This window comes from Homalodisca vitripennis, chromosome X (genome assembly GCF_021130785.1).
Source record: "Homalodisca vitripennis isolate AUS2020 chromosome X, UT_GWSS_2.1, whole genome shotgun sequence".
Taxonomy (NCBI): Eukaryota; Metazoa; Arthropoda; class Insecta; order Hemiptera; family Cicadellidae; genus Homalodisca; species Homalodisca vitripennis.
The window spans coordinates 72,640,611-72,663,616 of record NC_060215.1 but is presented as its reverse complement, the minus strand read 5'-3'; the positions used below and the strand labels follow the sequence as shown (position 1 = coordinate 72,663,616).

Genomic DNA, 23,006 nt, shown 5'->3' with positions numbered 1-23,006 from the left:
TCAAGTTCGCCGGTAAGTCCCTTGTCTTGATCCCCTTAAAGTGGCATTTGTCACATATTAGCTTTGCTACCACTCCTATGTAGCATTGACTGCAAGATGGAATGGGAAATGCATCAGGTTCACCAGCAGGTCCCTGTCTTGATGAACAATGGCATTGGGTGTATATTGTCTGCAAGACGGCTCTAAGAATATGTTGGTTATAACAGCAGTTGCCTTTATCATCCCCCACAATGCAGCACTGAATGTACCAATGTATACCAGTTCTTCGTCAAGCGCAATCTTACTGTCAGTAAGAAGGCATTAGAAACATAATAGTAACACAGGCAGTTATGCAATAAAAGGAAGAATTACAGAGAGACTTATTTTTTAATTGATGATGTTTCATATATTGAGAAATGATGGTTTTTATTGGTTTTTATGTTTTACACTAATCTTACTGATAGTCTTCAGGTGATAAGTTAATCACACAACTTCTCTCTTTTTAGCTTGGCTTCACCATGCTGACCACTGTGTATTTTGTTCTAAGTACGATTATATGTTACTTATATTTTATATATCTCATAGAAGAAAACTGGCACCAGTACTAAAAAGTTGTGAACTTGTTTTAACACATGAAAATGTCCATAGGTTTCAATTACTCTTTGAAATCATTCATTGACAATATTGAACTTAAAACAAAGAGCAAACACTTGGACATGTTCAAAACTACCATAGAGGTCATAGTATGGAGATCTAAGTATTGTGGATTCTGTGATGGCAATTCCCGTGAGGTGGATTACACATAACAGACAAAGATGGTTAACTAAGAACCCAGAAACTGGTCAAGATGTCTAAGAATAGAGAAAGGATTTTATGACGCTATTTTAACTTTATCTGACAATATTATAAGGTTAGAATCTAACGTTGTAAGACTGGTACTCAAGTATGAGTATGTGCTTGCATATTATAAGATTAGAAAAAACTAAACAATAAGACCTCATATTCTCTCCATACTATGATAATGTTTTGAGAACACACTAGTAACAGTTATTTACTGAAACTTAAGAGTCAGAGATCCCTAGAACGGTCTGACATTGACCAAATTAACACTACTAACCTAGACTTCAAATCTGTAACAAATTTCTGATAGGGGTTTCTGTGGACAAAATTATAGATGGAAAAGATGATGAGTTCACAGGTCTAAATGGAGGTATTACTGATTAGTAAATATATTTTCTGGATCAAAATATTATGTCATTTCTTATTCTTTTTTGTTCTGTGTACATTTATATAATCTATGATAAAAAAGGTTAAATTTTAAGATAACAAAAATGAAAGAACACTATATTTATATACAGAAGAGTCCCACTAGTCAAACTTTACTAATCCAAAAATACCGTTAATTTAAACACTGTTAGTGGAATATTTTATAGACAGTCATGGTCAGTAAAAGTTACATTTTCCAGTTAATTTTAGTCAACCTCAATGAAAAAAAAGGAACAAACTAGATATTCTACATCTCTAGTTTAAGTTCCAAAACTTTATTGCAATAGAACTGACCAATTGACAGAAAATCTACACGTTTGAGAGCTAATAAAAGAACACGGGCGACTTACAAACAACAATAACATCATCGAAATTTGTATTGTTCAAACTGATCTTGTATTGCAAGAATCTTCTGTATCAATAAGTTGAACCTATAGTGTCTTAAACAAACTTTACCATGTAGTGGTGAATTCTAACTACTATATGTTGGACTGTACTGATTTGTAATTTTCAACTGAATGATTGTAATTACTTATTTGAGTTATTTGTAATCGTATAATTTTGAATAGTGTTTGTTCTCAACTGGTTTTGATTAGCAGAACTCTACTGTATTTGAATGTTCTGTAAACAACCTGTTTCCACTGTTATTAAATGTATATTATAAATTTTCTTTTGATGTAGTACAGTTTACAAATTAGAGAAACACAACGTCTGGAGTTAACATGAGCAAAGCTAGTAACCCTTTCACCAAACTGGATAAGCTGATGTTAAGTGCTGCAAGTATGTTAGTGGAGACAGATATGCGGTAGCCTACTTGGACTAAGTAATGTCAGTTCTATTTCATACCTTATTAACACTTTCAGGTCTTGCCCCACGGCTAGGACGGCGTCTACGGGACGGCGCGAACTTCTACTTCTCCTACAAAAATAACGAATAGTCGAATAGTGGACCGACGAGTTGTCAGTGTCCCCAGCACTGTGGCTACCAGTCACTACTGAACTAACACATGCAATACCAAATACAAAGCTAATAGCTCAAGACAATGTTATCAACTAATGTTATACAATTAACTATTGACGTAATGTTCAACTCTACTACCAATTTTACGCAAATATTACAGACCTGAAAGTGTTAAATAAACAATAACACTTTATTTAGAATAGCCAACAATTCGTTACTCATAACTATTATTAGATAAAACATAACAAAAATAATATTGATACTGTTTTTTAAAAATATTTTACACTATTTGTTAATAAAAGTTCGTGAGCAGATATCTGTTACAAATTACACATGCTAGGTTAATCATGCTCTTGAACGTTTTTTATACATTATATAATGTGCTCTAAAGGCAGAATTCTAATAATTTATTAAGACATAAGCATTTTTACAAAAATACTAAGTGCAGTTTTAAGATTTATTTTTAAATGTATGAGTATTTGAAAGTGATTGTTGGTATGTACAACAATACTTTAAGGGTAGATTTATAGAAACAGTGTTAACTGTAGTGAGAGTCTTCATGTTATTGTAATTTCTCCATTAAATAGGTTGTAAATCTTTTAATGGGGATATATCAAAATTAACCAAAACAACGTTTAAGATACAAAACAGTATAAAATAAACCAAATTCATTAAAAACTTCATAGATTCCAAAACAAAAATTTGATTTATGATAAAACATCCATTACAATATTATCTGATTAAAAACTATAGTTATTAAAATGTTAAAGTTTATAGTTTTGTATCCCACAAATAAATTACAAAAACATTGCAAGGACCACTTGTAACTTAGACAACGTCTTTGCGTAATGATATCTTTGAAATATTATGTTACATAATCTATATACAAGTGTAACAAAAGAATTATTTGCTTTGCAATCTTTCGATTGGGCTCTGGTAACCTTTACGCTCTTGCCTCAAGAGGTTATTACTTTGCAAACTTAAATTATTTTAGAATTTAAGATGTTTTCAGTAGCATTAATGTTATCAGTTGCTGAAATGTATTTTTTAAAATTGTTTACAAGATTAATAATATAAAGTAATCAGTTACTGCATTAAATATAATGAAGGCACATTAAAATTAACATTCACCAGTATTTGGATATGTTGGATCAATAAATATTTGTGACTGAGCAAAATATCAGTGCTGAGAGAATTTCTGTGTTGATATAATGTATAATGTTATGAACATATAAACACACAATTTACAATGTTTTATTGACTTCCTAGGCATCAGAGGTCTTAAAACTGTACAATTTAATAGTACAAATATGCTATTACTTTACTTATAATGTACGTCTTTGGACAGTTAGTTTAAAATTACAGAAGCATTGAATAAGAGAAAGTCACAGTGACTGAACTGTGCTTAGAGTGGGTCATATCACAAACATATGTAAAGTTGCAGCATAACAAAAACATCTGATTAAAGACACACATACCTGTGGTTGTACCGTTTCAGCTTTTGAAGACCATATTTGGAGTCCATTGAACCCTTAGAAACTGGCAGGGACTCCAAATTAGCCATTAATAAATTTATTGATGCCTTAAGTTCTTCTATGTATAATGATTCCATCTCTTTCAAGACAAATTTTGGCATGAGCTTTCTGTTCTAAAACATTAAAAATGGTTCCCCACTATCAAAACATGAACATTAAATATTTATCTATTACATGCGAATAAAATAACTAATTCACTGAGGTAAAATACAAAATAGCAAAATGAGGAATGTAAATAAAGAAATAAGTTAATGTTCGAAATTCTAAAACTATTTTACACAGATAAAAAACTGTAGAGACAGATTGAGTAAAATTGTTTACACTGTTCAAACATTTAATTATAATTCAATTATAATATTGATTATAAGCTTTTACTATAAAATTTGTTTATGAATAAGTGGTCAAGCCGTTTAAAAAAAACATCTAAATTTAACATGTTTAAAGAATTGTACTAAACTAAAAAATAATTGTGCTAAAATATGAGCTAATGGACACTCCAACGCAAAGTGATGGATCAGAAAATTTTGAATTCTTCACATACATGTCATAATGCCAAATTGAGAGTTCAACACCCAAACACAATTACGGCTAGCTTAATAACTGTTGCAAAAAATTCTTTGTACATTGGATACACACAATAATCTGCATAATAAGAAAAAAAACCCATTGGACGTATAAGATAATAGACCTCACATCCATATGGAGATTGTGTGACAGAAATATTAAGCAGGAATAGCAATGCTATGTGGCAATTTGTAGATAGCACTACAATAACACTAAATCTTTTGCTGAGTTGTAATTCATATGACTTCTACTAATGACTTTGTTTTGTCCAAACAAATTTAAATATTGGTTATATTTTGTCATTATCAGAGTTGAGAGTCTGTTTACATGTTTGTATTTTAAACATTTTTGTTTAATAAGTTTCTGTAAAATATTTATAATTATTGTTTATGTTGTTTGCTGCTAGTATGCTAGCATTGGAAATCAGAACATTTCAAGTGGTACAAGATTTTAGAAGTGAATGACATATATTCTCATAGGTTGTCCCATAATCGAAGGTAACAGAATCTAAAATAAATGTTACAATAAATTTGGAAAAACCAGAAATTTTACAAACTATAGATATTATAAATGCCTCACAAACATTGTAACAAAGTAATTTGGGGGGAGGGGGTTGTAATTGACTCAAATTTGTACATTTTATACCGGATGAGTTGAGCTGAGCACCCGTACTTTCCGTCTAGGAGTAGCGGAGTGGGGGTACACGACAATGGCGTTGCGAGTCGGAACTTCAGTAGCGAGGTGAGGTCTATGAACAAGGAAGGTCTCCAGTCTGGAATTACCCTGGCTAGTTCTCTACCTCTCACTATAGCATAGTCGCGTGGCATCGCCAGAATAATCTGTACCTAGTCTGACTAGTCCAGACTGAGTAGTTCATCTTCAAACTTGGTAAGTAAATCTTCCCAAGGTAATGTTGTAGTATGTAGGTCCTTATATTTGAATCACTATTATTTACCGGTTAGGATATCACACAGAAATTCTAGGATAAATAGTACAGTTATCATTTGATTATACATGTTACTGTGTTAAAGTTACAAGTGGGTTTTTAACACTTGTGGTTTGTTATTTTGTTTTAAACAAAGTAACAAATCATTTAAATTTTGTTCAGCCTCAAAAGGCATTCCAGACATTTAGTTACTACGTTATTTAAATTATATTTAACCCCCAGAGAGCCCCATTGTTTATCCAGTATTTCGATGTTACTACCCATGTGTTAACAATTATTTGTTTGCCCGCAGAAGGAAGGTTTAGTCCTTTAACGTTTATTCCAGCAATCCATATAATACAATCTTTCTTAGATGAAATAGCTATTATTTTATCTAATAGCAGTTTATATATAGAAGAAATGTAAAATAATTATAACAAATAGAATAATAAATATAACAATACTGGAAAGCCTACATGGGCAATCTGCCTGTGCGTAGGCCTAGTTGCATCTAGCCACCAACATAAAATTTAAATAATACGCTGGATATGTTAGTAATAGAATAAGGTAAAAAAAGATAAAGGGATGTATGTCTATTACTTCTTGAATTTTACTGTAGGTGATTGTTTTTATTCAAGCGGTGGGAAACAAATGAAATAAAAATGGTATGTGTGGCTAAACTAAATGATCCATTTATGATGGAAAAATGAAAAAAAATGAAAATGAAAAAAATTAAAATGAAAAATGTCTTTATTAGAGGCGAAGTTAGGACTATAAAGTCCTCTCTACCACTTAACCTCGTAAAAAATTAAACTAACATACATATACATGTATAACTAAAAATAAATCTATTACGTGTGTTACGGAGTGAGATGAGAGAGAGAGAGTGTGTGTGTGTGTGTGTGTCTGTGTGTGTGTGTGTTTTAGCATGTTATTTATTATTTCATTTAGCCCCAGTAGGATCCCACCAATTTTAGTGATAACCAATTTAAACTGATTAATTTTACTTATAGCCTAGACAGTTTTGTTCAGTATTGTTCTTTTGGTGACTAAACCAAACTTACTCATATTAATTGTACATTTAGCCCTGTTAGGGTTCCCATTCGTTATAGTGATGACCCAAACTATAACGAATTGATTTTGTGTATAACCATGGCAGGGCTCCACTCATTTTGGTGTTAAACCATACTTAGACAGATTAATCTACCAGTATTACTGGTAGGGGAGCTCAGGTTTTATGTGATAAACCAAAACCAGATAGATTGTATTTTCCGTTTACAGCTTTGGTGATAAACCAAATCCTGAAAATATATATTTAGAGTCCCCCGGTAAGCCCCTTGATCTGAAATAGGTGTTATTTATTTTGTGGTTTTAAACTTTCGGAGTTTTGAGTAGTACTTTATAATAATTTTCGTTTCATATTTCACGTTAGTAGCAGATCAATCAGATTCATAACACCTATTTTTTTCATAAAAACCACTGTTGTTGTTAACTTGAATTTCACCGATTATTGATCAAAGCATAAACAGTATTGTATCACGTTTTCGGATTTTATTGTAGGCTTCCTAAAAGGGGTCTACAATTGTGATTGCGATTTAGGTTGACGACTGAAACTCACCTTTCTTCTTACCCACATCCCTTGATCCTACCCTACGGCTATGATGAATCACTAAGCTCACGGACAATCAGTTCAGCAATAATGAAGTTTGAGCCTTCCTTTAAAAACTAAAACTGGAACCTCGTTTAGGACATTGTTATTTTTTAAACGCTGAAATGATCCCAGCCTGACGCAGGCTGAGTTATCTATCGGAACTTAATTCTTGTAGGGAATTCAAAACCTCCCGCCACGCATCTCTTCACAAGATGTTAAATGCTGTAATAAAAAGAGTTACTGTAAAAGCTATATTTTTTCCACAAAACCTAGGGGAGATCGAGGTAATGCTGTACACAGTTTATCTTCTTTAAGACACAACCAGAGTGCTTTGCCTAATACTACTACAGTTATATATCTTGGCAACAATAGGAAAAACAGACATGAAACGGTCAACAAGTTGCACTTCAGTTTTAGTCAAACTAAATTTTAGAACTTAGATTTCTTCTAAGTTTCATCACCTACATACACTTAATAAGAGATAAGTTCAACTTTGTATAACATTTGCATTACAATATGTACTTAGAAGAACACTAATCAATACAGTTACAACCTTTGTAGTCAATTTATTTTTCGGATAATGACTTTTAATGCTTCTCAAGACAGATCGGCGGAATACCATACACTAACACTATATATATAGAGGTAGGAGAAATATTTAAAATCTGTGGCCATACCACAAGGGAAATTTGCCTACTGAAGCTGATTTTTGTCTTCTTTATGGGAAAAATTGGGCACGACAAAGAACTTTGGTTAAGTTGTGTTTTATGTGCAGGTTGGGTCATGCTGAGTGCAGTGCTGCCGATTCTGCAGAGAACCTTGTTTGTGACATGCAATACAGTAACTTAGTTTATTTTCAATTCTCTATGCTTTAATTAGTTAATAAACTGAATGTGTTCAATTTTATAATAGCAAATTGTTATCCATAGCTGTTATACTGTACTTTATTATCCCAACAAGGTTCAGGGCAATTCCGTACCATGAAATTTTTAGATACATTTTAATCTTAAACATGTTGTACTATTAGAAGAAGTTTGCAAAACATACAAGTATATTTAGTAGAAGACCTACAAATTATTATTGTGAAAAGGTTTCAGCACAAAACATTTTTTTAAACAGAGGCAGGTACACTTTTTTCTTAAGTGTATGCCATTGCCACAATCTCCCATAAACATAGTTTGTCTCAAAAACATTTATGGTTGTACATTATTGGAAAAAATGTTAATACTGCCGAAGCAAGCTGAGAATAAAAAAAATGTTAAAATAGGAGCTAGACTGGTAATATATGAATATGCTTGGATTCTGTCAAAATTTCCACTGAGAAGAGTTTCTTTTACTGTTAAAAAATATAATGTGAAATGTGTAGTAAATGAGGTGAAGTAAAGTTCTGTTGATAATTATATTATGTCTATTCTGACGATTAAATCAGTTGTTTCATTCTGTGTCCATTTTTAGGTTTATATTTTTTTAATTTGGGATTACACTTAATAGACTGTTTATATATATGTTTAATTTTTTTGTTAAATGTTTTCTTCAAATATGCTGAAACTTAGCATTGGTAAGTTAATTATTTGTGAAGGCTATCTTAAAACGCATGAAAAATATTTTTACTGCTTAATAAAACAGTATGTACATATAAACAATAACAAATACTGGCTTTCACTACTTCAATTCCTTGATAAAAACAAAGATTATTTTTTGACAGCCCTTGTACTGCTATGGTATGAATTATATATATATATATATATATATATATATATATATATATATATATATATATATATATATATATTTGTACTTATACTACTAAAATACTTAACAAACAACCTTCTCCATCTCTCCAACTTTCTGCATTCTTCCATCAAGTTCTCTTCTTATTGCTGCTGCCTGTTCATCAGCAGAGTCAAGCTGTAAGTATAACACGCTTATTGTAGTTTTTAACTTACATGCAGATAAAAATATTATTTTAAGAAAATAGAACCATGAATAAGATACTTACACTCATGGATAGATAAGGGTTAGAAGTTTTTTACTAGCAAAATTTCTTTAGTGACTTCTGCACAAACTACATTTTCTCACATATACTTAAAAACCCACGATAACTTTAAGGGCTGACGTGTTTCGTAATGGTTTATTATAATTTGGTATATTATCAAATCTGTATATAATGTTGTTACATTTAATAACAATATTACTAACAAATCTGTATTAAATTTGGTATATTACAATCTGGTATATTACAATATTTACTTAAGCATTTACTAGTTTAGATGGATTCTTCATATTATTATACAAATAGTTTCATTGCATTTTAATACCATGACAATATTTTATTCAAATTTAGTTACTTAAATAAATTCAGTCAATGAAAAAATATTAATTAACATAATTTTGAATATGTTAATTAATTGAAAGGATTTACTTGGATGAGGAAGTATGAATCACATGAGTGGATTCCTACGTAATCTAAAACTGTACTAGATGATTTAACGCATTGACTGCAGGAGATGCCACAATTTTTTGGAGCAAGATAAAGTGTTTATAATAAGAGACAATAGTGTCTCAAGGTTTCAAAATGTGAGGTAATCCTAACTTCCTTCATTCTAGAAAAATATAAAAATACATGTGAAAACTTAAGGTTGCTTAGTGATATAGCCATGTGATTGTTTATTTTAATCTTTCCATTGTTGAAGATATGAGCCTGTTAATTTCATTCAAAGGGTATCCAACAACAACCCTGTTAACATAATCATTATAAATGTTGTATAGATATGCTGAATTCTGTTTTTCTGATCTATTTTGATTTTATTGATAAACAAGACCTGAGTCGCCATCCCAAAATTGAGTTATCTCCTGACCCTCAAAATGCATGGAAAATTAAATTTAATTGTACCAGGCAATGCTGCCCAAAATACTGATTTCAGTGGCCTTACTAAAGATAAATGCAATCAAATGAAAAGTTATTCACCTGGAGAGCATTGAATAACAACTGGTGTTCAAATTTTTTTACTCCAAGAATCTGCTGGAACATGTCATAAAGTTGCTCCTTAGACAGAATTAGTTCACTGTTCAATGTTTGTTGTTGCATTCTGGAAGGTCGTTTTGAGTCATCATCTCCCACTAAAACAAACACATTTTCGGGAAACATTAATACACTCATCCGAAACAGTAAAATAAAAAAAAAATACTAATTACAGATTTATAAATGCATTAAATCATATGATTGGATTGAAAATGTGCTCAAAGATAAACTCCTGGATTTTCTTGTTTAGATATGATTAAATAGTTTTACTATATAAGGAATGTAAAGTCAACGCAAAGGACTGCCTCATTAAATTATCTATTCACAGTGTCAGCTTGTGTTAAGATTTTAAAACATCATGCATTTTCGAAGTCAAAACCTATATTGGTAAATTACATTTGAATACAATTTACTATCAAACAGGTATGTCAACATGTAGATAAGACAATTGGTATGGTAAAACAAAGTACATAAGATAAGATCACTAATTCTAAAATATTTCTAAAATGCTATTTTAAAAGTACATAGAAAAAAACTGAAAAACAATATATAATAAATAGTAATGCTAAAAATCATTTAACATAGTGGTTTTTAAAGCATTAATAGTTTCTATAATGTAATATAAAATTTCATATAAAATATAGTAAGTTCTATCTAACAAGAACTTTACGACTAAGTCAACAAATCAAATCAAATAAAATCATTCTTTAATCACATATACATTGAGTACAGTGTTAAGTCAAGATAACAAGTTTTAAATAAGATACAACAAACTTTGTGTAAGATACAATTTTCATAGATTTAAGAGTTTTATTAACCAGAGTAATGCTGACGTAGATTGAATCTCTTCACAACAATGCTAAGTTATATGAATAAGATGTTTAAAACAAGTTGATCATAGCTCAAATTTGGAAAATATTCCAAATATTTACGAACCCATTTCAAAATTTCAAAAGAAGGATTTTGATAAAGAATGTCTAAAACTTTTTCTAAAGAACAGATTTCACTATAATGTGTTTTTCTTCCTTTAAATACTCTATTGAAGACAGGAGAAAAGCTCGATACAACAATGCCATATTTTAGAACTGGTTGGATAATTTTACAGATTCTGTTGAGATTGAATTTATTAATATATTAAATGCAAATCTGTGTACTTAATTTATTTTATTAAGTAATAAATTTGGCTATCCAGTTAAGATTCTTCAGCAGTATTTCCAAGAAATTAATGAAAATCAACTATATTTATGTGATAAAAATATGGCTCATTACTGACATTATTTTTAGGTTTCTAACATTATTCAACATTACTAACAATATTGATCCATTTTGTTCCATCTACTTCTTTCTAGTTGATTCAATATACATTTTACAATACTGTAACATTTATAGAATTCTGCACTTTCTTGTCATTTTCTTCTAGAACAATATTGTAATTTTTACTATTTTAAAACTTAACACTAACTCTCTTTTTACTACTGTCTAAGTTACTTTAGACTTGTCGCTTAAACTACACAAGGATGAGAACAATAATTACTTTTTAGTTTTACTTTATTTTTCAGTTTATTACATAAACCGCCTAAACTTTTAAAAAAGGAAGTAATTGTATTAAATCCTGAGTTATGGTAGATACCAATTGTGATGAAGTCAATCAATTTCATTTTAATAAAGATCCTTTAAGTACTTGCTCTTTATTTAATATGTAATTATACTCCCTGCTGCAATTTCCTCATGACTTGTATAAACGGTTATAGAAACAATTAAAATTGAGTAAATCTTCCAAAACTTGAGAAAGTTTCTCAGGTAGTTCATTTTCTTTAATAGATATGAGTTTTCACATAGAAATAATTTTTCTAAATAAAAAAATATATATTTCCTTTGCAATATTAACATTTCAATTGTAACATTTCGTGCTGTACTGCAACTACATGCATTATCAATTTGCAGCTGGCTTATTCTTCTGCCACTAAAACACAAACTATTACAGTTTAACTGAACGTATTAAAGGACAAACAGAGTTATAATATAATAAATAATAAGCACTTATGTATTTTAAATGTAGTCACTGCATGATTGCAAATATTTAAAAATCAAATACAGTTAATTCAAAAATTTTTATTTGTCCAAAAGTATGATTGGTGATATGAAAAAAATATACAAAAGACAGAGCATTTAATTCTGAGTAAAACCACAAAGAGTAAATGGTTAACAACTTTTTTACATATTAATGGTAAAAAAGTCAAACATATGAACAGATGATCAAAACCACAACTTGCCCAAAAAGTAAAACTTCAATTTTTACTTTTGATTAATCAGTCTTGTTAACTAAATTTTCACATAATTTCACTTTTAGCTTACAATATGTAGTACAACATAAATGTTACTACAAAACTAAAAGTTCTCGGATATCACTAAAGCGATCATGAAAGTTACGATCCATTGCCATAATACTAATACGTAGCTCACCTAAACACATGTTCACATACACATATAACACCAAACAATATAAATACTACTTTTAATACTTGTGAAAAAGAAACAACATCTGATTGGTAGAATATAAACAGCTGTGTGAACCAGACGATTCACCACAGTGCACGTAGTTGGTGCAGTATGCGTGAATGTAAGAAATAGTCCATAGATTACAAAAAGTAAAGATATGTAACGGAACATTAAAATGATCAGAAAGTTAGTTATTTAAGTAAATTTAACATTTCCCTCCCTAATAGTATCAATACATTTTGAACATATTTTAACCCATTGGCCTAGACTCACATATATATCACGTGCAGTGATGCACGGACCAAACCTGGACTCACGTGCGCAGCACGATCTGGTGACATTACAATGTACTATTTAAAGTATTTATAGTTTTTCCTGTTAGATGGTATGCCAATACCCTTTCTGCAGACCTTTGAGTTGTTGGTGAGTTCAGGTGTGCCAACTATGGCAGAAAAATATTACTTTTTTCAATAATTGTAATCTATTACCAGTGCTTATTTTGTGTTGATACTAGGATTATGTTACATCTAAAATTACGGCTAGCACTTCTGACAATATTATTGAAAGTTTATTACAGTAGTTTTATAAAACCTATTTAAATATTTATTTGTGATATTCGGTAAAATTTTGTTTTGTTGCAAGGCTAAAGGCTAGCCTGCAAAATAGAAACAACATCATTTGTCGTTTGTTTGTGAAGTTTTATTTTTTTATTTATTATTTTATTTATTTTATTTTTACAGTGTATTTTTTTAGTGCAGTTCTATGTTTTTATATGTAAATTGTGTGTGAATGCTACAAAATCTGCAACCCGTGCAAACTGATGGAAAAACTGCACTTGATGAGTACTCAAATATAATTTTTTTAAATAATAAATGTTTAAATAAAAATGTTAATATAATTTATTTTTCATGACAAAGAGTTACTGAACAATAATATATATTCAGTTTTTAGATAATAAATAATTTTAATAGTGAAAAAAAATTAAAACTAAAGTTTTTTACATTTTTGTTATAATTAACATTATTAGTAAATTTAAAACTAAATAAAAATTAATTTTATAGTTGTAAAATGTAGCCTAGTTTCTTAGAAACATGATGGTAAAATAACTTAATTAGTTAGGTTTCTATAAAAATTATACGAAACCTTTACACTTTCAGTAAAATTAATTGCTAGTTCAGGTCCATGCAGCACCAGAAAAACTACTAGGCCAATGGGTTAAAGACGTAATAACAAAAAACTTAGGTCATGTTAACAGACCAACATCGGACACTGCATCTAGAATCCAACTAATAACATGATTTCGGGTTTTTACCAATTGCAGGATTAAGAAGGTCAGTCTCTCATGTGAGACACCAGATAAAAGCTGTTGAACACCTGGACAGATGGGAAGAAACTGTGACAGGAGAGATAGGGTTAGAGCAACATCAGCAGGCCAATTAGCTAAAAATAACCATTCCCTTGATAAACCCTATGACAATTTAGTTCCACTGTAACGTGTGATATTTGCTTGCACTCGGTTCATCTAACCAAAACTCAAGGGTACGAGATCTGTAATTGTGGTTAATATGAAGCTGACAGTGAGAATTAACAGCTTAAATGTCAAATCCGTAGTCTTATGAAGTATACTTTAATATAAATTGAAAATTTGTATCATAGTTTGTATCTTCTTAGAGAAAATGAATAGAAATAGATTACTCATTTAGTAAATACAATCAAATAAAATATGACAGGGAAAACTGCTTGTGTAATATGTTAATGCAATTTAGTTTTGAATGTGCTATAAAATTATTATTTATGTTGACTGATATAAAGATATAAATAAAATATGAATCCTGTGTTTTAGCAACAAAGCTCTAACATGAGGAAAGGATATTCTGAAAGTAATAATAACTGGATAACATGGAACAAAACACTCATGATTGTGGTGTGGCCTGGCAGACGATGAACATGCAGACCTTCATCCAGCTGACCAATTGTAGTAGATTTCAACCCCATCTCTACTGATACTTTGTATTTTGCTTCCAAAGTAAAAGTATACACACCTCAAGCCAAACTCACTTAAACTACTCCAACTCAAACCCTAAACACCCAAACATCCTAACATAAACACTACTTTGAACTTACTTGGAGACAACAAAATGCTGCAATCCCATAAAATACCTATTACCCATAAACAATGGAACAATAACATTGGTAAATTGTCTGGTAACATTGGTATGCTACATTTTTAACTCCTCACAAAGGTAAAGCTGTATCTTTCAGCTTACTTCTCAAAGATCCTCTTAAGATTTACTAGTATATATGAACATTTAACAGGCTATACTTGTTGACAATTCATGTTATATCAAAATATTTGTTTAATAAAATAAAATCACAAACTTTTATGGTAAAACACAAAGTTGATGTTAACAGGCCAGGTATTCTGCTTGTGTGTTGATAAATGGCTAGTTCAATTTATCTCAGATTAATCTCATAATACATAAGTCTTTTATATTTCATGACGTTCTTATTTCAACATTTCATTGGCCCTTCCTGCATGACCTTTACATTGGCTCCTCATACTGGTCAGTGACCTGATCAGTTCATTGTATTACGTAACCACAACTCACAAACCCATTACATGACAAATTATATAACAGAGGTCATTGCATGATGGACAATTTAACAAGTACACACATTTACATCTTTATAAGCCAATAATTTTACCTAACCCATATGACAACTCCATATGTTTTTTTTCTCAATGTCCTATTTTACCAGTAACTAAAAGACTTCAAATGCCTCCCTAGTAATGTAATGAGTTCCTATATAATTACAGGTAGCTTATGTTTCAATTAGCTGATTATTATAATTATTACTGGTCAGAGTTAAGATCCTTAAAATTCACACTACCAAAATGTATATGGCTACCTCAGAGAACATACAGAACATACATATAGCTTTATATGGCTGATTTTACTAAAGAGACAAGACATTAAGGCTAAACACACCAAGAACTATGGACTCTGAAAATATCAAATCCTATACTAAATGATTTTTCACATTGAGATGACAACGTTGCTTGCCCAGAGCCAACTTTACAAGCTACATGATTAATTATTAACATGGTCAGTTTGACACCATAAACACCTGAGAGACCACTATGTACCACTTTAGTGGCATGATACAAAGATCTCTTTTAAAAAATACATCAGGCTTACAGCATACTTCTTCAGCATCAAATAACTGCTCCTGTGCTGAAGAGTAACCGACATCAGATAAGCCGTAACCACTTTACTGTCTACAGTATCCTTCTTTAGTGTCAGACAACTGCTCCTGAGCTGAAGAGTAACCAACATCAGATAATCCGTAACCTTTTTACTGTATAAGAATAATACCATTTGATGCACACCACTTCTACAATTTATACACAAATAGCTATATCTGTTGATTGTATTTACTGCCTACTCTGAGATATGGCAACCAGCTCAAAACTAGACATCCAAATGACACATTCTGATTATTCTTAATATTCTTGTTGAAAGGTTTCTGTTTTAAATACACTGAATGCAATCTCACTCCAAAAATTCCAGAAAAGGACAGTCCATGCATGCAGTTGAGAATGTGATATTCGGATTTTCCTTATTTTCAAAATCATACATACAACTGGGAAGTGCTTAAGCACACCACTTCTATCATTGGTACAAGAATAGCTATATATGTTGATTGTATTTGTGATATCAGAAAAACTCATTGTTAATTATAAGTCATCTATAAATACATGAAAAATAATACCTTTAAATATACAGTCGAACTTTGCCATCCAGGAGGCCAGGACAGTTTCTTTACTCAGTCCATCAATCTCAGGTAACGATCTGAAACCAAAAACATTATTGTGTATTAAAATAAGCTATTGTATTGTACAACTGCAGACAGTTCTCATCCAGAGATATAAATAAAAGGAGGAAATGTGTTCATCTTAAGCTACACACAGACTTTCTTATGAACCTTTAATTCCTTGTTTTTCATAAGTTTTACTCAGATAATTTGTTAAAAGAGAAATCTTCCATATAAAAATTAATTACTATGATAAAGTATGTTGTTTTCTTTTACTTATAAAAATATAACTGTATTTCTATATTTGTATGTTTATTATGTTAAAACAATGATTTATTATGTTTTGGCATCATACATCCCTGGTATACATTGTTGTTCTGTGAACATACAGGGTTATCATAAAAGAATGGTGCAGTTTCAGTAATTCGTAGGAAGATAATAGGGAAATTTATAGATGTTATATTGGTATCTCTGAAGGCCTCCAACCAAAAAGTTTGTTTATGAGCTGTTCTAACCTCATAATCAGTTCTTGTATTGCTGATGTGGTGAGTTTTGTGAGTGTTATTATGTTCTCAGATAAAGATAAAGCAAAGTGTGTTTTATTGTTGGCTGAATTAAAATCCATAATTTTAGTTCAACGTGCGCTCTGACATGAATTTGGAAGAGATCCACCACACAAAAATAACATAACACGTTGCTTTAAACAATTCGAAGAAACTGGGTCAATTAAGAAACAGAAATCAACCGGCAGACCAGGTGTACCAGACGGAACGGTTAAACTAATTAAACATTTAGCAATTAGAAGTCATGGGAAGTCCATCTCTCATCGATGCACTGAATTAGGTATTCCAAAAACAACAGCTCACAAAGTTTTACATAAAACCCAAATTACATGCTTATAAAATCCAGATACTGCAGGAATTTAAACACTTTGAACGAAAGATTTGGAGATTGATGGATAGGACAGCAAGGAGTCCAGACCTGACACCTTGTGTATTTTTCTTGTGGGGGTACATCAAAAGCATTGAAACCGTAACCAAAGAAATGTTAACGAACGTTTGGAGAGAAGTTGAGTATCGATTGGACATCTGTGGAGCAACTAAGAGCACACATATTTAAATGTATTAATTATGTAAAAAAACTGTTTGAGACAACAAATTAGATGAATAAACAACATTAACTGTAAGTAATTCAGGTTTTCTTTGAACCATGTTCGAAACCGCACCATTCTTTTATGACAACCCTGTATTATTCTGAGTAATTAGTACCAAATACCAAACAAATTTATAGTTATAATTCAACATTTAAACATTCACATAATTTACTGATGATTTTTATTTGAATTGATTGTTTGCTATAGAAAAATATAGAGGGATAATATTTACAAATACACATTGTTTTCTTAATATTGTACATAATAATGTAATAGATTTTCAAGAGTTAAGGTGATGAATTACTGTCATATTTGTTTACTACTACTGTATTATTATTTATTGTGACACTCTGTACAGGGTGTTTCAAATAAAGTGTCTCAAATTGATTGTGAGAGAATGGAGTATGAAAAGTGAGGTAAACAATTTCCCTACTAAATCAACATTCGAGAAAAGTAATTATATTTTCATGAATTTTTAAGTACAGAGTGTGCCAAAATCTATAGAAATAGGAATTGATTGTCGAATTTTTCAAATGCAAACATATATAATATTTTAAACAATTACAAATACCTTGGTAAAAATAAACGCCTTGGTGGAAAAAATGTAATCATCTTTTCCCATTTTAAAATAGTGGTGAGAAAACTGTGAAATATAAGACTGAAAAAAATTACAGCTGTATCTAAAAATCCATAGTTATTTGGTCAGAGCTAACTTGGAAGAGTGATGTTCTAACTGAGCTTAGCTTTAACCCTAAATAATATATCCAGCTATAGCCTTGTCTTGAAAGAATTTCATCGGCTGGTCTCCAGAGGATTAACTTGTTATCAATTGAACTCCAAATTAAATATAAATTTTATAAGATACTATATTACTTAATGCTGTGAAAGTTAGAGAGTAAACTAGCAAATATGATGAGTTTACTCCTCAAAGACTTTGAGCACGAAAGAAAACACATTAAACTTTCATGAAAAGAGTTGTTATCCTTGCTATGGGACATTATTTAGTTTTTTGGGAATTAATTTGTGCCCTTAAAAACTTTATCCCTCTCTCAACAGATCTAAGCTATTCTTAGTTTATTTATTATTCTCTGTAAGCAGAAAAAAATAGATAGACTTGAGCAATTCATATTTTGTGACCAGAGTATCTTCATATATCCTTGACGACTGTTTAAAAATTATTTTTAAACCCTTGTTTCACATGAAAATGTTGCTATGTTGTTCTATTTTTTTCTCATTATTATTAGATTATTGCATTTTTACATTAACTGATTAGGAAACTAAACTACTGAGTATGAATTAGATACATTCTAAGGTTAGGTTAAATTGATCAGAGATTATCTATATAATTAAAGTTGAACGTGGCTTATTAGCTTTAAAATTATGTGTTAAAAACTAACTAATAATATAAATAAATATAACAAAATAAACTGTAAACATGTTTTGGTTGGAATGCCTTAGTAAAAAGGTTCTCAAAGGTTTTCAATTCTGAACTGTATATTCCTAAGAGGCTAGACTTCTACTGTTGGAACTATATGGAACTACTTCTCATTAGCCTATGTTTTAAGGGAGATTTTACTGTATGTACATATTTTATCTCTTGTAACAAATATTATTTAAATATTACAAAACAATAGGTGTACTTACCGGACTCTTTTTTCAATATTGTTTCTGAACACTTCTCTAAAGTCATGTTGAGAACAGGCACCTGACTGAACAATTTTTAAAACACGGTCTGAACGTAAGAAAACTTCAAAGTAGCTTTGAACTGCATTCTGGAAGGCTTCGTCGGCCATTATTTGGGTATCACCTTTTAGAAAACTCTGAAACAATAATTTTATTTATAATGACAATTGTACTCTTTTATATATATATATATATATATATATATATATATATATATATATATATATATTTCCTGTTTATATATTCCAAACAGTTAGTGAGAGTTGTGAATATATTTAATATAGAATAACAACTAGAGAAGCTTAGATTAAATTAAATATCGCTTCCTGCTGAGTCGGAATAAAGGTAGATTTCACAGAGATGAGGCTGTCATCTCAAAATGTCAAACTGAAGATGCATTATTAGTTAAGATGTTTAATTTGCACAACACTGATGGGATAATAACCTGCAATGTTGTCATGTTAATATAATCGTAACACCATCAAACATTTATAAAGTCCATCTTACTAAACAAAAATTTTTATTATAAACATTTTTTTGTAAAGTCATGGATTTGATTTAGTTACAATCAATACAATATTACGTTTATAAACATATTCACTTATAACAGTTCAATTGTATACTTCTATAATATTAAACGGCCACCATCTTGAAAAATGAAAAGTTATAAAAAAATAAGTAGGAATAATGTTGCTTGGAATTACTCAAAAATTATATGAAAAAGGTCAATTTGATCCCTCTACACAAAACTTTTGCCCAATTAAGAATGACTGTAATCTTGACACTTTACTGGTTAGTACTGGCTAACGAACTCATCCAAAATACTGTCTCTGAGCAAATTTTATTCTGTATCTATTAAGAACTATGATGGTTATCATGTTCACAATAATTCATGCAATATTTTTATACTAGTTAAAACTCTGTACCCCTGCTATCTGGAAACCATACATGATATCAAAAAACATGTAGGAACAAACATTATTATATATGACCTGAGAACTCTAAAACACATTTTTATTTTGTGCTATAATGCGTAATAACTTATAGATAACCATTCCTTTTCCAAATTTTAAATGACAGCCATAATGAAACCTTAATAGATATCGAAAAAGTGAAAGAATAAAAATTATTTATAATTACGTAATATACATAAAAAATGTATCAGTTTGGATCTATGTTGCTCAAATGTGAATGGTTGCCATCTTGAAACTTTTCATTGGTAAGACTGACTAATGAACTCACCCAAGTACTGCAGTTTATTTTTAACAATTATCCTGAATATTTTAAAAATTACAGAAGCTATCATCTTCACAAGCTTGCGTTATTGCATAAGTCCATACATACATATACATTTCCAGATTATGTTAGTTTTTTATTCTGGAGGTTATGATCAGAGAATATCCAAAACATCTCCAGGAAATTATGTCATGAAGGCGATTTTAATAGGCAGATTTCTATGAAGTCTAACTAAAACTCAACTGAATGTTAACATAAAACATACATAAAAACTAACCTGAAATCTTCCTTGAATTAGTTCAAGCTGTTGTTTAGTAATTTTAGACTGACGTCTCGTCATGTCTGTTGGCTGCTTTCCATTGAATGGATAAGCGACACAACGAGAAATGAACACATACAGTTGGATTCGACGCTTTCTTTCTTCTTCCTCCCGTTCTTGTTTATCCTGAAAATGTCACTGAATGTTACAGCAAACTTGGCTTTATGAATAGTATAGATTGTGTATTACAAAATTAAAAAATAAAACATACACGTAACTTTTGAAGTTATTTTTGTAAATATTTGAATGAACAACTGTCATGCAATATAACTACCATTTACATTTCAGCTCTTATCATATCTAGATAGAAGATTTTCAATTTCTATTGAATAAAATTCTGCAACTTGTGCACAGCAGCACTTCATTGATTGTTTTTTTGTCCAACATTGATATAAGAAAACCATGTAGAAAACCAATGTCACCTTCTTTATAGTACCTGATAAGAAACGTAGAGCTCATCCTATTCTCTTTGTTCTCACTTTATCGGCAAAAAGTTTGACAAAATTTATGATATCCAAGTTTCAATTAGTAACAATTTAATACACTAGAGTTCTTAATAGCTGCAGAAAATGGTGTGAAAGATCTGGAATTGTGAACCTTTAAGTTTTTCTAACCATATGAGTGATTTTTTTGATTAGGTCATTGGTAACCACACATAGGTCGACCACCTCGCTTTTGTCATGAGCATTAGTTTGTCCTTCATGAAACAATTGGCAACATTTTTTAATTGCAGTATAGCTCATAATATCTTCTCCATACACATAAAAAATGCACAATGAATTTTCACCAGTCATATTTTTTTGTCAAAATAAATCTAATGACTTTTTAAACTTCACAGTCAGTGGGAGAGTTGATTACAGAGACTATTTTCAACACCAGTAAAGAATACTTAGAAATGTGTAACAAGCTTCACTTTAACACTGCCAGAAGTGGTGCAATACAGCAACTTGTTTTCCAAATGGCTGTCGCACTTGCTGCTTGGCAGTGAAGGGCAGGAGATCACAACACTGACTATAAGCAGTGTGTTACCTAAATCATAAATATTAAAACACAGTTATTGTTATTATATAACCGATACAATGATAGGCGATGCACACACTGGTTATTGTTTACTATAATTTTTGGGATTTACAAATTTCTTATTCCAAAGTTGAATTTGTTTTTTTTTCGATATTGTATTGTTCATTCTTTTCCTTTTATATTATGTGTCATTTTTTGTTCTTGTTAGAGTAATAATTTTTAACTTTGATTGAATAGTGTTCTTAAGCTACTAATTCATTTTTTCATCAACTACAGATCTTCATGTGCTCTTTACAAAATTAATCTACCTTGTGATCAGAGGTACATGATTCACTGGAAGTACAGGCTCTGTATCGTAACACCTAGCCATTACTGCTACATATACTGGTGATTTCTGGTGAGAACTGGATTTTCACTGTTATGTCACTCTAACCATTGTTTCTATAAAAGCAGTGAGTGGCAGGTGGGTAACAATAGTACAGTGGTTACAAGTGGTATTATGTTTTGTATAAGAATAAAACAGAAACACATGATGACAGAGATCAAGAATAGAGCATCTATCATATCAGTGACATGATATATAACACAAGCTTCAACCTTGGGACTACACTGGACACTCCACAAGACACAGTTGTATTAAAAATAAAATAATTAATTATATTCTCCAAATTGTTGTTAAGATTATATCCAAACCATTTCCAATAGTGGACAGATAACAACTGAAATGTTTGAATCTTACAGCAATCGATAACAATATTTGTAAAAATCAGAAAAGTGTTATTGAATGAATGTGTAGTATTCATTTTATGAACCATAGTTGTCTTAGTGTATCTCATGACTATAATATATTACCGACTGAGTAAGCCTAAGAACTAAGAACATTGTATGTTGTTTGTTACAATTTGAACTAAAGATGTAGTATATACCTGAAGCTCAGCTTCGGCCCGTTCGCTGGACAGGGAGGGACTGGGACTGGTGGGGCGAGGCAGAGAGTTGGCACGAGGCGCACCAGGTCCTGCGTTCCCACCCAAGCTGACAGTCTCGGCTGACACCGCACTGGATGGCGACAAAGACCTGCAATCACAGTCTACTTCAGCACACTTTGCAGAGTTTCTTGTGGATGTTTATAACACATTATCATATCGGACACAAAAATAAACACAAACTAGTAATTCAATACACACAATCATGAGAAACATGAATTTACTAAAGAAGAGCTCTGACAACATCATGAAACAGAATTTTATTTTGTGTATAATACCCATAAGCCAATCCTAAGTTTGCCCTTGCATTACTGATATAAATGTTATATAAAAGTTATATTTTATTTTATATACTGTTTGTTATTGGTAAAAATTTCCAAGTAAATGTTTTATTA

General features: G+C 30.7%; 1 protein-coding gene and 1 long non-coding RNA gene across 15 annotated transcripts in view; one reads left to right on the top strand and one right to left on the bottom strand.

Moving 5' to 3' along the window:
• Window positions 1–23,006, bottom strand: part of LOC124369196 (calcium-dependent secretion activator) — a 368,545-nt gene that overhangs the window by 236,117 nt on the left and 109,422 nt on the right. For 11 of the 14 annotated variants that reach the window (XM_046827016.1, XM_046827015.1, XM_046827022.1 and 8 more), the window contains 8 exons: window positions 22,555–22,702; window positions 20,567–20,734; window positions 19,015–19,190; window positions 16,176–16,255; window positions 9,849–10,000; window positions 8,708–8,788; window positions 3,684–3,853; window positions 2,092–2,163 (listed from right to left, as the gene is read on the bottom strand). In XM_046827016.1, coding sequence (XP_046682972.1) covers window positions 2,092–2,163; window positions 3,684–3,853; window positions 8,708–8,788; window positions 9,849–10,000; window positions 16,176–16,255; window positions 19,015–19,190; window positions 20,567–20,734; window positions 22,555–22,702 — 1,047 coding nt within the window. The remainder of the gene's footprint in view (window positions 1–2,091; window positions 2,164–3,683; window positions 3,854–8,707; window positions 8,789–9,848; window positions 10,001–16,175; window positions 16,256–19,014; window positions 19,191–20,566; window positions 20,735–22,554; window positions 22,703–23,006) is intronic. The other 3 variants (XM_046827020.1, XM_046827026.1, XM_046827029.1) reach the window with 1 other exon arrangement.
• LOC124369198 lies at window positions 4,876–8,084 on the top strand. Its single transcript, XR_006923051.1, has 2 exons — window positions 4,876–5,192; window positions 7,656–8,084. It is a non-coding gene; the product is annotated as an uncharacterized LOC124369198 (long non-coding RNA).